The 16,697-nt window shown below is 42.3% G+C and overlaps 1 protein-coding gene across 3 annotated transcripts in view; it reads right to left on the reverse strand.

The window, feature by feature from the left end:
- LOC118397390 (vinculin) overlaps nucleotides 1–16,697 on the reverse strand; it is a 78,267-nt gene that overhangs the window by 13,523 nt on the left and 48,047 nt on the right. For 2 of the 3 annotated variants that reach the window (XR_008074105.1, XM_035792077.2), the window contains exons 7-13: nucleotides 12,040–12,133; nucleotides 9,861–10,008; nucleotides 5,770–5,923; nucleotides 5,435–5,610; nucleotides 2,387–2,577; nucleotides 1,805–2,004; nucleotides 812–940 (exon numbers count right to left, since the gene is read on the reverse strand). Coding sequence is in view for 2 of the 3 variants with exons in the window: in XM_035792077.2 (XP_035647970.1) it covers nucleotides 812–940; nucleotides 1,805–2,004; nucleotides 2,387–2,577; nucleotides 5,435–5,610; nucleotides 5,770–5,923; nucleotides 9,861–10,008; nucleotides 12,040–12,133 (1,092 nt within the window). In the remaining variant the exon portion in view is untranslated. The remainder of the gene's footprint in view (nucleotides 1–811; nucleotides 941–1,804; nucleotides 2,005–2,386; nucleotides 2,578–5,434; nucleotides 5,611–5,769; nucleotides 5,924–9,860; nucleotides 10,009–12,039; nucleotides 12,134–16,697) is intronic. The other variant, XM_035792085.2, reaches the window with a different exon arrangement.

Below are 16,697 nucleotides of genomic sequence, written 5' to 3' on the forward strand. Positions count from 1 at the left end.
GACAAATCATAGAATTATGAAACATAACACAATATACACTGGGTGGTTTGAGCACTGACTGCTAATTGGCTGAAAGCCGTTGCAAATGAGGCCGTATACTACGGGTATGAAAACATTTATTAGGTGTGTAACCAGTTTATAATAGCAATAAGGCAACTCAGGGGTTTGTGGTATATGGCCAATATACCATGGCTAAGGGCTGTACCCAGGCACTTATATATATTGGCCACATACCACACCCCCTCGGGGCTTATTGCTTAAATATAGTATACTATATGCCACTTAGCAAATGCTCACAGCGACAAAACATTAGAACGATAAAACATATGATTAAATATTAATCTTGCATGATTACTTATGGTAAGACTTCCCTCTGGAAATGTCGTCTAAGTATTATTGAGTGACAAGTACATAAATGATTGGAAACTAATCAATAAGTCATCCATATGTGTATCATGATATGAATCTGCCAAATAAGTCACCATATTGTAGAGCCATATTATATGCATTACACGGTACACTTACATTTCACATTTCACATTTTAGTCATTTAGCAGACGCTCTTATCCAGAGTGTCTTACAGGAGCGATTAGGGTTAAGTCCCTAGTCGGCTCGGGATTAGAACCAGCGACCTTTCAGTTACTGGTCAAACTAGGCTACCTGCCGCCGTACACACTTTAGAGCTCATTATACTGTTCTGTTCATAGGTTGAGTGAATGAATGAGCCATGATAGAGTTACTGTAGGGAGACAAGAGAGAGAGCCAGAGGGAGTAAGAGAGGAAGGGGGAGAGAGAAAGATAAACCACCCACCTCGTCCCTGTTAGGGGCATCGGACGGGGCGGTGGAGGCCACAGCGAGTAGTTTGATGGGAGTGGTCGTGTCGCTGAAGATGTCCGACACTTCGTGAGTCATAGCTTCCTGCATCTTTTCTTTGAGGTCCTGAGAAGACAAGTCCACACACATGAGTTAGTAAGCGTTAGACCAGCTTTAGAAGCATTACATGTTAACAATAGGCTCTCAGAACTCTTTTGTCAAGTGCTTTACATTGCAGCTCTGATCTATGGAAATACTACTACATGTGTGTGACATCATTCAACAGTTGATTTCAAAGGGGAATTATTTTTTTATTGATTTATTTATTTAATCTTTATTTAACCAGGTAGGCAAGTTGAGAACAAGTTCTCATTCTTACTTCTTAATAAACAAAACACATTTAGGTCACACTTTCTTTTGATAGTCAGGATTTTCTATCTGTAGACACTCTAACGATGGTCATACTATCAACAAACTCTAGGTTTGCAATAAGGGTTTGGGTAAGGGTTAAGGATAAGAGATAAAGCTAGGGTTAGTTTATGGTTAGCAACTACAGATAGACTATCCAAATAAAGTGTTACCCACATGTATTTTTACTACCATAGTCATAGGGCTCTTGAGTAGCGCAGCGGTCTAAGGCACTGCATCTCAGTGCTAGAGGAGTCACTACAGACCCTGGTTCGATTCTAGGCTGTATCACAACCGGCCGTAATTGGAAGTCCCACAGGGTGGCGCACAATTGGCCCAGAATCGTCTGGGTTAGGGTTTGGCCGGGGTTGGCCGTCATTGTAAATAAGAATTTGTTCTTAATGGACTTGACTAGTTAAATAAAGGTTTAATAAATAAAATAGTGGATCTGTCATTGACTGCAGCTGGTGTATCCTGCCAGGAGGGGGATCCCTTCACCATGCCTGTGTCAGAGTGAACTCCAGCTGGTTTGGATGACTTGTGTGGCTAATGACTTGTGAGAGTGAATGTCAGCCGTCTCACCTTCAGGGTCTCCTGGAGCTGCTGAGCCACGGCACGTGCTTGTGGCGACTCTCCCTCGCCCCTGGCGGCCAGGTTGGCTAGCTGGGCCATCAACTGTTCTACCTGCTCACACTTCCCCAGCAGCTCCTGTCTATAGGGACCTGGCAGGGCGTTAGCCAGACGACGACCCTCCGCCACCAGACCCCGGATAGCTGCCTGGCCTGTGGAGAGACATAGCTGGAGTCAGACACAGAAGCAGCAGTCTAGGTGGCTTATTATTCCATATATTGTTGTGGTTATGCTTACTCTGAACATTCTCTAGTAGACAGTGTCATACAGTCCAGAGCCAGTGTAAACAATGCATGACATGTGAGAGTGTATCCAGGCTTCTGAGCCGACAAACCAAAGAGAGCATTAGGAGGTTGGGTGAGAGTAGTGGAATGTAGTGCACAGAGAAAAACAACACAGCAAGGGAGGGAGGGAGATAGATTGGATGAAAGAGAGGATGAAAGAGAGAAGAAATCAAGAAGCAGGGATGGAGAGAAAGAGAGAAAACCAGAGATATAAAGAGAGCGAGACAGAGACCAGGCTATTGAGACTCACCCACTCCACCGTCATCAATGGTAGGGTTCTCCATCCAGCTCTGGGCCTGTTCTATCTTCCCTTCCAGGTGGACTGCTGCCTTAGCAGGCCTGCTGTTGGCTACAGCCTTGGTGGTCTTCGACTGCAGGTTCTGCAGAGCCGTGGCTATCTGTTTGGCCAATGCCCTGGCCTCCGGAGTATCTCCTCTACCCCTGTGAATGGGAGAGAATAATGACATACTGGAAAGGAACTTTCTCATAGGCTCTATAAAGCATGATATACACTGCTCAAAAAATAAAGGGAACACTAAAATAACACATCCTCGATCTGAATGAATGAAATATTCTTATTAAATAATTTTACATAGTAAAATAATAATAATAATCTTTACATAGTTGAATGTGCTGACAACAAAATCACACAAAAATGATCAATGGAAATCAAATCTATCAACCCATGGAGGTCTGGATTTGGAGTCACACTCAAAATTAAAGTGGAAAACCACACTACAGTCTGATCCAACTTTGATGTAATGTACTTATTAAAACAAGTAAAAATTAGGCTCAGTAGTGTGTGTGGCCTCCACGTGCCTGTATGACCTCCCTACAATGCCTGGGCATGCTCCTGATTGATGAGGTGGCGGATGGTCTCCTGAGGGATCTCCTCCCAGACCTGGACTAAAGCATCCGCCAACTCCGGGACAGTCGGTGGTGCAACGTGGCGTTGGTGGATGGAGCGAGCCATGATGTCCCAGATGTGCTCAATTGGATTCAGGTCTGGGGCCAGTCCATAGCATCAATGCCTTCCTCTTGCAGGAACTGCTGACACACTCCAGCCACATGAGGTCTAGCATTGTCTTGCATTAGGAGGAACCCAGGGCCAACCGCACCAGTCTCACAAGGGGTCTGAGGATCTCATCTCGGTACCTAATGGCAGTCAGGCTACCCCTGGTGAGCACATGGAGCGCTGTGTGGCCCCCCAAAGAAATGCCACCCCACACCATGACTGACCCACCGCCAAACCGCTCATGCTGGAGGATGTTGCAGGCAGCAGAACGTTTTCCACGGCGTCTCCAGACTCTGTCACGTCTGTCACATGTGCTCAGTGTGAACCTGCTTTCATCTGTGAAGAGCACAGTGGTGAATTTGGCGCCCAGTGGCGAATTTGCCAATCTTGGTTTTCTCTGGCAAATGCCAAACGTCCTGCACGGTGTTGGGCTGTAAGCACAACCCCCACCAGTGGACGTCGGGCCCTCATACCATCCTTATGCACAAAGGCGGAGGTAGCGGTCCTGCTGCTGGGTTGTTGCCCTCCTACGGCCTCCTCCACGTCTCCTGATGTACTGGCCTGTCTCCTGGTAGCGCCTCCATGCTCTGGACACTACACTGACAGACACAGCAAACCTTCTTGCCACAGCTCGCACTGATGTGCCATCCTGGATGAGCTGCAATACCTGAGCCACTTGTGTGGGTTGTAGACTCCGTCTCATGCTACCACTAGAGTGAAAGCACCGCCAGCATTCAAAAGTGACCAAAACATCAGCCAGGAAGCATAGGAACTGAGAAGTGGTCTGTGGTCACCACCTGCAGAACCACTCCTTTATTGGGGGTGTCTTGCTAATTGCCTATAATTTCCACCTGTTGTCTATTCCAATTGCACAACAGCATGTGAAATGTATTGTCAATCAGTGTTTCTTCCTAAGTGGACAGTTTGATTTCACATTCTCATCGACGGGGCTGTAGTGGAGCAGGTTGAGAGCTTAAAATTCCTTGGTGTCCACATCAACAACAAACTATATTGGTCCAAACACACCAAGACAGTCATGAAGAGGGCCCAACAAAGCCTATTCTCCCTCAGGAAACTAAAAAGATTTGGCATGGGTCCTGAGATCCTCAAAAGGTTCTACAGCTGCAACATCGAGAACATCCTGACCGGTTGCATCACTGCCTGGTACGGCAATTGCTCGGCCTCCGACCGCAAGGCACTTCAGAGGGTAGTGCGTACGGCCCAGTACATCACTGGGGCAAAGCTGCCTGCCATCCAAGACCTCTACACCAGGCGGTGTCAGAGGAAGACCCCAGCCACCCCAGTCATAGACTGTTCTCTCTACTACCGCATGGCAAGCGGTACTGGAGTGCCAAGTCTAGGACAAAAAGGCTTCTCAACAGTTTTTACCCCCAAGCCATAAGACTCCTGAACAGGTAACCAATGGTTACCCAGACTATTTGCATTGCGTGCCCCCCCAACCTCTCTGTTACGCTGCTGCTACTCTCTGTTAATCTTATATGCTTAGTCACTTTAACTATACATTCATGTACATACTACCTAAATTGGCCCGACCAACCAGTGCTCCCGCACATTGGCTAACTGGGCTATCTGCATTGTGTCCCACCACCCACCAATCCCTATTTTTAAGCTTCTCATACTCTCTGTTCATCATATATGCACATATATGTCATATATGTCACTTTAACGATACCTACATGTATATATTACCTCAATAAGCCTGACTAACAGGTGTCTGTATAAAGCCTTGCTACTCCTTTTTGAAATGTCTTTCTACTGTTGTTTTATTTCTTTACTTACCTACACACACACACACACACACACACACACACACACACACACACACACACACACACACACACACACACACACATACCTTTTTTTGGCACCATTGGTTAGAGCCTGTAAGTAAGCATTTCAAAAAGCATTTCACAAAAGGTTTACACCTGTTGTATTCGGAGCACGTGACAAATAAACTTTGATTTTAATTTGAGTTATTTTAGGGAAAGCTAAATAAAAATGAAATGACGTTGATTACGATTTGTGGACTTCTATCTATCATGAAAACAACATGTGATTCAACCTCTAAAGAATTACATCACCAAGGGATACATGTACAGTGAGAACAATAATGGTCCAAGAACCGAACCCTGCGGAACTCAATATTTTACATTGGAAGTGTTTTGAACACTCTTCTTTGAAGTCTTCTTTATTCTGCATTGTTCATTTTTTAAGGAATGCAACCAACAACTATTTCCATAGCATATCCAATGTGCGACTTACTGTCTCCGGAGCTCAGAGAGCTTGGCGGTGAGAGCAGCCATCTCTCCAATGGACCTCAGGATGTCATCTCTCTCCTTGGGGTCTTCACACATGTCAGCGATCTTCTTGGCCTCAGTCAGGATGGCTCGGATGTTCTCCTCTCCCTCAGGACCACCGTTGGGGTCTGCGAGCCAGTTCTGCAGGGGCACAGGGTTAGTGGTCAACATAAGACAATCTGCCCAACAACATGGAACACAAATTACTGTTGTTTAATGCTTTTGTTTGCTACCCTCTGGGTTTTGTGTTTTACTTTTATCCTATCATCAATCAATTATCGAAATAATCAGATATCCTACCTGAGCAGCGTCGATCTTCTTGGCGATGACCTGTTTGGAGTTGGTCATGGCCTCCAATTTCCGGGCTGCATTCTCCACCTTTCCCGTGAGAATGTCCAGGCCCTGGGAGACCTGTTGGGCCTTCTGCATGGCTGCAGGAGATGCCCCCTGACCCCTGGAGAGAATGACAACACAGAACATCAGTTGGTTGTAAAATTCCAGAAACGTTCACAAAGTTCACAGGTGTCATGACGTGGCACTTTCTGGGGGTAGATTGTGCCCCCCCCCTCACTCTCTCTCCTAAACCCAGGTTTTGTTATCTCAGGTCATACATTCCTAGAAGAGACTCTCTCCCCCTGGTCATTCAGAAATAGAGGGAGAGAGCACAAAGAGAGAACAAAGGCCTTCACTTGGCCAAACTCCTAAATCTCCAAAATGTGAGAATTAAACCATTTCTACTTTTGAGAATGTGGGAATGGTCCGTGGACACATAAGGGACCATTATGAGGAGTGTGTTTCATTTGGTGATCTCACGAAAGACAGGAAACATAAATAAAAGGTATCTCTTAAAGTGTACATTTCCCAGCTGTCAGGTTTACATCAAAATATTGTGAAAAGTATGTGATTAAATATGAAAATTTGTGAAAAGATGTAATGTGATATTAACCTTCTAAATGAGAGAGTATGGATTTTCATATAAAGATTAACTAGTCAGTGGCCACACCCCCGTGAGCCCAGACATCACATTAGGCGTCATGGACTGACATTTTCGATTGAAACGTATAAAACCCACTCCTGATGAAATTCACACCAGACCACGCAAACACGGGTGTAAGCTAAGGTTGCAAATGGTTGAATTTCTGAGACCAAAACATGCCGGGTGACGCTGGTGTGTGAAGTGGTTTAAACTACAACTCTACCAAAGGACAAGACTATACCACGTGGAGCATTGGCTAGACGGCTGGAAATGGTTAAACTCTGAGACTATCAATTCCTACAGAATAAGAGCAAATCTTAGACGTATAATTAATTGTCTGCAAGCAAGAAATTACGTAAACCTAGAACGAGCATACCGACAAAGCATCTCGTCTATGAGAACATTTCTATTTTATTTGTAATTTTCCCCCCTTTTGTCGCCCCAATTTCGTAGTACCCTATTGTTTTTAGTAGTTACTATCTTGTCTCATCGCTACAACTCCCGTACGGGCTCGGGAGAGACGAAGGTCAGGAGTCATGTGTCCTCCGAAACACAACCCAACCAAGCCGCACTGCTTCTTAACACAGCGTGCATCCAACCCGGAAGCCAGCCGCACCAATGTGTCGGAGGAAACACCGTGCCCCTAGCGACCTGGTCAGTGTGCACTGCGCCCAGCCCACCACAGGAGTCACTAGTGTGCGATGAGACAAGGATCCGGCCAAACCCTCCCTAACCCGGACGACGCTAGGCCAATTGTGCGTCGCCCCATGGACCTCCCAGTTGGCTGCGACAAAGCCTGGGCTCGAACCCAGAGTGCCTTAGACCACTGCGCCACCTGTGAGGCCAATGAGAACATTTCTGAATGGTACTCCTCTGAAGTATCCATTCTAACCATCTACAACCACGAATGACTTTGTGACTTCAATGAAAGTTAACCAGAGACTCTGATGAACCCTACAGGACGATCAAGGATTCCAACAGTGAAGACAACAACAACATACGGGAGTAAATATATATACATTGCAATTATTCTTGAATGAGCGACCGTTCATGTGCAAAGGATTAGCATTTCAATTAATATAATTATAGGCTGTGTGTAATGAATCCATTTGGTCTTTCCCGCACTTTCTCAGTCACACCCCTTCCCTCTTGTCTACCAAGCTGTCATGTCGGCTTAGCCCACTAGGGACTTTTCTATCATTCTTAGTAACCAATATTTACTATTTGTTTGTTATGTATTTCTGTGATTATTTAGTTAGTAAATAAATAATTAAGCCAATTTGTCTATTGCTGATTCATAATTTATGCTAGGGTTTGTGCAGATAACCAATAATTTTACGACATTTGGAATGAGACTAACAAGGTAATAATAATATATCAATGAGAACTAATTGATGAGATATTAAAATATCTGAGGGGTTCTGTTCGGAAAATTACAGCTCTATAAATTGACATTTTCCATGGTGCCCCAACTTCCTAGTTAATTAAGTTTACATGATTAGTTTAATCACTTAAAGATAATAATTACAGAGAATTTATTTGATTCTTCACATTTAATGATAGTAAAAACACGACACAGGTTTTTCAGGAATCCCAGCATGGTTGGAATCCCTTCTTATTCCCTACTGATTCCTGGAATAACTGGGTTAATGTGTGGAAAGCAGGTTGGCATTCATCGTCATGAATCTGGAACTGGAGTCAGCTCTGCAGTGGTCACTAGCTAGCACAGCCACAAAGTCATACAATCCAAATAAGTGCAATGAAATGTGTTGTTTTACTATTCTTAACCCCAGCCTTAACCATACTGCTAACTCTAATGCATAACCTTAAATTAAGACCAAAAAGATAATTGTATTTTTTTCATGAATTTTTACAATATAGCACATTTAGACTTTGCAGCTGATGACAATAAACATCAACCTGCTTAGGGAACTATACCTGCATGTGGAAAAGGAAATATTGTTCATAGTGTTAGTCATTCTGATGGAAAGACAGAAAACTCAACAAAACTGACTGAGGAAATATTTCATTGACTAACATGTTCTGTACCTCTTGCCCTCCTGCTATTTAACTTCGTCTCATATGGGATGATATACTTGAACAATAATGTCATTTTTTTCCGATCTTAGTGTCTCCACTTCCAGAGGCCTTTCCAGTTAACAGCAGACAGTAACTCATTCAGGCCGGGGGTTTAACCAGATTATGCATGAAGTGAGGAAAGCTGCTTTTAATCTGTGCATGTCCCCAGCCACTGTGAGATCTGATCGGAGGGGAATCAGTTACAGTCTAACACACTATAATCCCCTGTAATAAGCTTACCACCTTGTAGGTTACTTTCTCCCACTGATTGATCACAGGCTGTGTTTCAAATGGTATCCCTAGTTTTTCTGGATCTATGTCAAGTAATGCAAGGGGAAAAAATGGCACAGCACCCATTTTGGGAGGGGGTGTGGATGACCACACACTATAGCAGTGCCTTATTGCAAACAGGATGCATGTTTTGGAATATTTATTCTGTACAGGCTTCCTTCTTTTCGCTCTGTCATTTAGGTTAGTATTGTGGAGTGACTACAAATGTCGTTGATCCATCCTCAGTTTCTCCTATCACAGCCATTAAACTCTGTTTTAAAGTCATGATTGGCTTCTTGGTGAAATCACTGAGCGGTTTTCTTCCTCTCCGGCAACTGAGTCAGGAAGGACATCTGTAGATTTGTAGTCACTGGGTGGATTAGCACACACCACTAACTAGCTAGCCATTTCACACCAGATACACTCACCCCCCTTTGAACTCCTTCTCTTCAGCAACCAAGCCACAGCCCTTGCAGAGCAAGGGAAACAACTACTTCAAGTTCTCAGAGCCAGTGACATTACCGATTGAAACGCAACTAGCTTGCACTGCTAAATAGCTATCCATTTCACACCATTTACACGAGTTTGAGAAATGTTTACAAAAACAATGGATAATTTGCCCTAAGAGTTGTGCACGGTTGGTAAAATCGTATTCAAAATTATTCATAACTGTTATGGCTGCTAAAGGTGCTTCCACCAAGTATTAACTATTGGGTGTGAAGTAATACACAATCAATGCATCCTCAATTTGTATTTTTTTCATCATTTTTTCCCAATAGATTTTCTTACATTTTGGAAATGTGGAGTAGCTTGTGGATAGGAAAAATATCAAATGTAATCATTTTTAAACATTAACTTTAAGGCAGCAAAATGTGAAGAATGTGTAGACTTTCACTAGCGACTGTATGTATGGTTAATTGGTAGAGCATGGCACTTGCAATGCTAGGATTGTGGGTTTGGTTTCCGGGGTCACCCATAAATAAAATGTATGCACGCATGACTGTATGCCGCCTTTGATAAAAGCATCTGATAAACGGCATATATTATTACTGTATATGTACTGTACCTGGCCCTCATCTCAGACACCAGGTCAGTGATCTGGCCCAGAGTTTTGGCAGTGCCCAGGATATCCCTCCGCTCCTTCCCAGCACACAGCTCTCCCACCTTCCCAGCCTCATCCAGGATCTGACGGATGGCCTGTTCTCCTGCATCCCCTGATCACCAGGAGACAAAGACCACGGCAAGACAAATGTTACTTACAACCTAGAGAAAAGGGACAACTGCATTGTTCAATTGGCGCCAATCAGAAGAAAACAGACTGATACAGGGAGGAACTACATACACTCCAATAAAACAGATAGTTTTATTTTTTAATTAAAAAACATTGTGCTACAGACTGCCCAAATGCAGGTTTTCAACCGTCTCCTCGGGGACCTCCAGCCGTTCCATATACAGTTGAAGTCGGAAGTTTACATACACCATACCAAATACATTTAAACTCAGTTTTTCACAATTCCTGACATTTAATCCCAGTAATAATGCCCTGTTTTAGGTCAGTTTGGATCACCACTATATTCTTATTAGAATGTGACATGTAGAGAGAATGAATTATTTCAGATGTTATTTCAGATGTTATTTCACATTCACAGTGGTTCAGAAGTTTACATACACTCAATTAGTATTTGGTAACATTGCCTTTAAATTGTTTAACTTGGGTCAAATGTTTCTGGTAGCAAGCTTCCCACAATAAGTTGGGTGAATTTTGGTCCATTCCTCCTGACAGAGCTGCTGTAACTGAGTCAGGTTTGTAGGCCTCCTTGCTCGCACACTCTTTTTCAGTTCTGCCCACAAATGTTCTATAGGACTGAGGTCAGGGGTGATGGCCACTCCAATACCTTGACTTTGTTGTTCTTAAGCCATTTTGCCACAACTTTGGAAGTATGCTTGGGGTCATTGTCCATTTGGAAGACACATTTGCGACCAAGATTTAACTTCCTGACTGATGTCTTGAGATGTTGCTTCAATATATCCAAATAATTTTCTTTCCTCATGACGCCATCTATTTTGTGAAGTGCACCAGTCCTTCCTGCAGCAAAGCACCACCACAACGGTTCACGGTTGGGATGGTGTTCTTCGGCTTGTAAGCCTCCCCCTTTTTCCTCCAAACATAACGATGGTCATATTTTTGTTTCAACAGACCAGAGGACATTTCTCCAACAAGTACGATCTTTGTCCCCATGTGCAGTTGCAAACCATAGTCTGGATTGTTATGGCGGTTTTGGAGCAGTGACTTCTTCCTTGCTGAGCGGCCTTTCAGGTTATGTCAATATAGCACTCGTTTTACTGTGGATATAAATACTTTTGCACCCGTTTCCTCCAGCATCTTCACAAGGTCCTTTGCTGTTGTTCTGGGATTGATTTGCACTTTTTGCCACAAAGTACATTCATCTCTAGGAGAAAGAACGAGTCTACTTCCTGAGAGGTGTGACGGCTGCGCGGTCCCATGGTGTTTATACTTGCGTACTATTGTTTGTACAGATGAACATGGTACCTTCAGGCGTTTGGAAATTGCTCCCAATGATAAACCAGACTTGTGGAGGTCTACACATTTTTTTCCTGAGGTCTTGGCTGATTTCTTTTGATTTTCCCATGATGTCAAGCAAAGAGGCACTGAGTTTGAAGGTAGGCCTTGAAATACATCCACAGGTCCACCTCCAATTGACTCAAATTATGTCAATTAGCCTATCAGAAGCTTCTAAAGCCATAACAACAATTTCTGGAATTGTCCAAATGTTTAAAAGCCACAGTCAACTTAGTGTCTGTAAAATTCTGACCCACTGGAATTGTGATGCAGTGAATTATAAGTGAAATAATCTGTCTGTAAACAATTGTTGGAAAAATGACTTGTCAAGCACAAAGTAGATGTCCTAACCGAACTTGCCAAAACTATAGTTTGTTAACAAGAAATTTGTGGAGTGGTTGAAAAACGAGTTTTAATGACTCCAACCTAAGTGTATGTAAACTTCCGACTTCAACTGTATATATGAATTATTCCAGAACTAGCACACCTAATTCTACTTGTTAATTAATAATCAAGCCCTTGATTACATGAATATGGTGAGCTAGTTCAGACTACAACAAAATAGTTTCATGTCTGGGGGTCCTCAAGGAGAGGTTTGAAAACCACTGCCCTAATGAACACGGCCCTGGTACATTAAGCCACTGGGAAGACCAGTCTCTGTTACCTTGTTGGGCATTGGGATCCCTCAGCCAGCTCTTGGCCTGGGTCATCTTAGAGTCGATGAGTGCCAGAGCTCTCTTCATGGCCTCTGTATCCTTTAGTGTCAACAACAGGGTTAAAAGAGATAACATGGATGAATAACAAAGAACCTTCCAGTCAAGAACCTCCCCAAAAATACACATTTGAAAAAGATTGATTGACTACAATTAAGACTTTGTATTACAGCATTTTGAGACCTTGGGACTATAAGGTTATATCTGTGCAAAGCATAGTTCTGAGATATTGAGCATCAAAGTTTTCATATCCCAGATCTCTGAACTGTCTTGTAGTGAATTGTTCTTCCATAAACCACTAAGACACTCAGCTTAAAGGTACATAAAGTACAGAGTATCAAAATCCTAAGACATTTGTAAATCAGTTATTTTAAGGGAGTGCAATCGCAGATAGAACCTTATGGCTCTGAAATGTCAATCTGGGATCAGCCATAAGATTCTATCTGGCAGAGAATGTTAAAATTATTTATATTTCAATAGAAAAGTATAAACATTTAATGATTAAATAAATAAAAGTACCCTTCCTTCTTTCTTATGGTCATCACACATTTGTTAAAGCGATAGTTCTCTGAAATGGCAAATACGCTATATTCTATGGAGAACTAGCAACATTGCTGAAGCTTAGCACTCGATGAGTAAACTGATATAATTTTCTGGTGTCTGACACCCAAAGTCGGTAAACTACTTGGTATTAATCGATAAAATGTGGTAAGTTTGTACTTTTTGTGAAATACCCTTTCCATGGAGGTTTTTGTATTTATATAGAACAAGATGAAAAGACAACAGCAATGTCTCCACTAAGGGCCTAAAACATGCTAAGACTGGGTTTCCAAAACTCAGTCCCCCCAAGGTCTATGTTTTTTTTGTCCTAGCACTACACAGCTGATTCAAATAACCAACTCATTATCAACCATTGTTTATTTGAATCAGCTGTGTAGTGCTAGGGGGAAAAACACATCATGTGCACTCAGGGTGGCCCCAGGACCGCATTTGGGAAACCCTGTTTTAAGGCACCTGTATTGAATTATTTTTTCCATAAAGAGGTTACATTATGGCCATTCTTCTGAAAAGGTGGTGAAAAAAATCAAAGTAATTGAAAAAGAAGACCAGAACGTATGATATGAATAATCAATAACTTTGGACTATAAGGTTCTATATGCAAAATGTATAGTTTTGAGATAATTAATATTTTTGAAGTCCCAGATCTCAGAACTGTTTTTGTGAGGTCTTCCTTTTTCATGACTTAATAAGTATATAATCTTACATACAATTATTTGTGATTGACAGCTCAGCATTGTGTGATTGGATTGCAAATAGAACCTTACAGCACCAAGTTAAAAGGTGTTTGCGCAGATAGAACTTTCAGGTGTAATTTTTCTTATAGTAAATTGACAAAAATAAATACATTTAAAAGGAACATCTAAAGAGCAACTCTGTGAATAACACATTTTTGACCAAAACTTCAGACAGAAACTTATAGTTCCAAGGTCACAATTTCACATACACAAAGATTTGTTCAAATAATTTGTGCAATGTCTAAAATTAGGTAATGTCCCTAATGAGAATTCCTTTTTAGGGTAACCCTTCTGTAGTTTACTGTATGTCTTCTGAGTCAGCTAATGGTTTATCTGTCAATGAGCCAGATATTCCAGCATGTGTTTGGAGTTTGAACAGGGTTGGAATAGTGATCTCATACAGTAACAGCATTTGCCTGCTTGGGGAATTCATTAATGTGATGATGACTGATGAGCTCGACATTCACACAGATGAACACACGGATCATGACGTTACATAGTTACATAGGGAAAAGACATGTCATCTCCATGATTACTACCATTACAGTACACACAACAAACCTGCAAAAAGCTGTCACACACACATCTGTACCTCAAATGCAAGGTTAACCTCTGACAGCAAGACAGAACTGTAAAAGTGCACATGCTGTTCAAATCAAATCACTTTCCATTCTTTTGTCGAGTCCCAAATGGCACCTTATCCCTATATAGTGCACTACTTTTGACTAGAGCCCTATACAGTGCCGAGGATGAGCTTTTTGGACCCTTCATGCCCGGAAGTCATTTAGCCATTCATTGTAGCCACTGGCACGCTGTACAGTTTTCTTGTGTCAATTAACTCGTGACAGTCCTGGATTACACTAACAAAGTCCGATTTAGTCAACAAATACTATAGTCAGTTTAAAAAAGGTTAAGGGTACAAGACTGTTTACATATCTGGTGGCTACGTAGCTCATTGAGCCAAGCGGGGAAAGGCTGCCTGTTATCACAGTTCCAAGACCAGTCAGAAACGTCCACCTATGCCAATGTCATCGGTGGATCTCAAAACTGAACTTATATCTGCGTTAAGTAGCAATGATATCCTTCACCATCTTAGTCTTACGACACGACAGATGGCTCAAACCAGTCATGACTATTCAACAAAACAATAAATAATTTTCAAGTTTCTTTCCAGCTTATTTCTTAGTTGCATGCTTGTATAACTAGCAAAGGAGTTTTGAATTTAAGGGTGCAGTATTTATGAAGCCTGGCAAGGAAAACGAAACCTTGCAAAGTTCAGCTAGCCAGATAGTTTAGCCAGGGAAAACAAGCTCGGGACAGGACATAGCTGGGCGCACATGCGCACTAACTAGGCTAATGCAGGTTGTTGTTTTTATGCCCTGATATCAGGAGTTGTCGGCAAAAAGTTAGATGAAACAATTCAGAGACTGAAGCGAACCGGTATACAATCCCGAAATCTGCTGTAACTGTCAATAGTAAAACAAAGCATAAAAGGATGTTTGAGCAGGGGCTGGAAAGAGCAGGCGTTCTTAATGTTTAGTACGTTCAGTGTATAGTGACTAGGGTGTCATATGGGACACAACCGTCAATATGGGTGTGGGGTGTTGTTTCACATCATAAAAAGCCAAATCGACTGTGACATTGTACCTCAATAGGAGGAAATATAACAATTTGTCCAAGTCAAGAGATGGCGTTGAAACAAAGCTGAATTCTACACATCATGTGGCAGAGTGAGAGACAAAGGGTGATGGTTACATTTGACTTTTTAGCCAATGCGCTTATCCAGAGTGACTTCCAGAGGTGAGTGCATATATTTTCATACTGCTCTCTCATGAGAATCGAACCCACAACCCTGGCATTACAAGCACCATGCTCTATCAACTGAGCCACACAGGACCTTGGTTGAGTGATAGGCTAGTGTTCCTGTATATCCTTTGAATGGCCTTATGCAGTTTATTACTTTTTACTCCATAAAGGACATCCACAAGTAGCTGTTCTCTCTGATACCACCACCCATGAGATTAAAGCCTTGGCATTTGTCCTTCAGAGACAATACAGATCTATGCTATATTAATACTGTACATCTACTGTCTAGTCTCTACTGCATCACTGAACCAATATTAGCCTAGCGGTTTAGAGAGTTGGGCTAGTAACCGAAAGGTTGATGTTTCTAACGCATAATTGTGAACAACAACTGCTCCCTGAGTGCGCGAGGCTCAACTTCTCTGCTGTTTTGGTGCCCTGGCTACCACGCTGTATGCAATGTGAAGCGAACCCGTGCACATGCGCCGGTATTGTGTGTGACTATGTGAGAGCGAAGTGTTGCATCTCAATATCTCTGGTGCTGCTAGTGGCAAAGTCATTTTTACTGAGTCTACCTTTAAAAACGGAAGATTGAGCAAAGTCAAGAATGGCACTCAAATGGTGAGATAAAAACAAATATAATTTTTTTTTAAACATGAAGTTAAAAAATAAGGTGAGGAATGATGGCACTATGACTATGTCGCAAATGGCACCCTAGCTTCCCTATATTCCCAGGTCGAAAGTAGTGCACTATATAGGGAATAGTGTGCAATTTGGAATGCATCCGAGGTTTACTTTACCAAGTGATGAAGCCAGCCTGAGAAGTGGACAACACAAGAAAACACACACTCTCTAACAGTACACTCCATCCATCCAGTGAGAGGCCCTTGCGTTGGGGATTATTAGTATTGGGGATCATGTAAGGTGAGAGGACATTAGATCATTTAAGGAACCTAGCTAGCTAGATGTGAGCAAAGCACCACTGTTTTTACACACTGACACTAGCGCAGTCCTGTAATCAGTCAATTATTTTGACTCCTTGATGATTTGAGTGCCATTCTCCCATGGGTAAAAATATAGTGCAAGATATGTACACCATTACTACACAGATCAGGATTAATTTACACTGCCTAAGGACAGTTTCCCATCGCCTGACTAAGCCCAAAATAAACCTGGACTAAAAAGCATGTTCAATGAAGAATCTCATTTGAAAGTACTTTTAAGTCCAGGAATAGTCTTAACCTGTGTTGCAGAAACTGGCCCTAAATCTTACTTGAACGTTGAATAAAATATCCGTTTTACATGACTCCATAGCGCTATGGATCAATAAGACACCTAAAGCACATCCTACTACTGGCATCTATAGGAGAAGGGCACTCAGGTCAGCTGTTTGTGTGTTATGTCAAACTTGCAAAAACAACCCCCCCCCCCCAAGAAAATCAAGAAAAACATCTTTAACAAGTTCAAGAGATATTTTAGGGATTTTTGCAATGAGGCACTTTATCTACTTC

Source organism: Oncorhynchus keta, chromosome 2, assembly GCF_023373465.1.
Source record: "Oncorhynchus keta strain PuntledgeMale-10-30-2019 chromosome 2, Oket_V2, whole genome shotgun sequence".
NCBI lineage: Eukaryota > Metazoa > Chordata > Actinopteri > Salmoniformes > Salmonidae > Oncorhynchus > Oncorhynchus keta.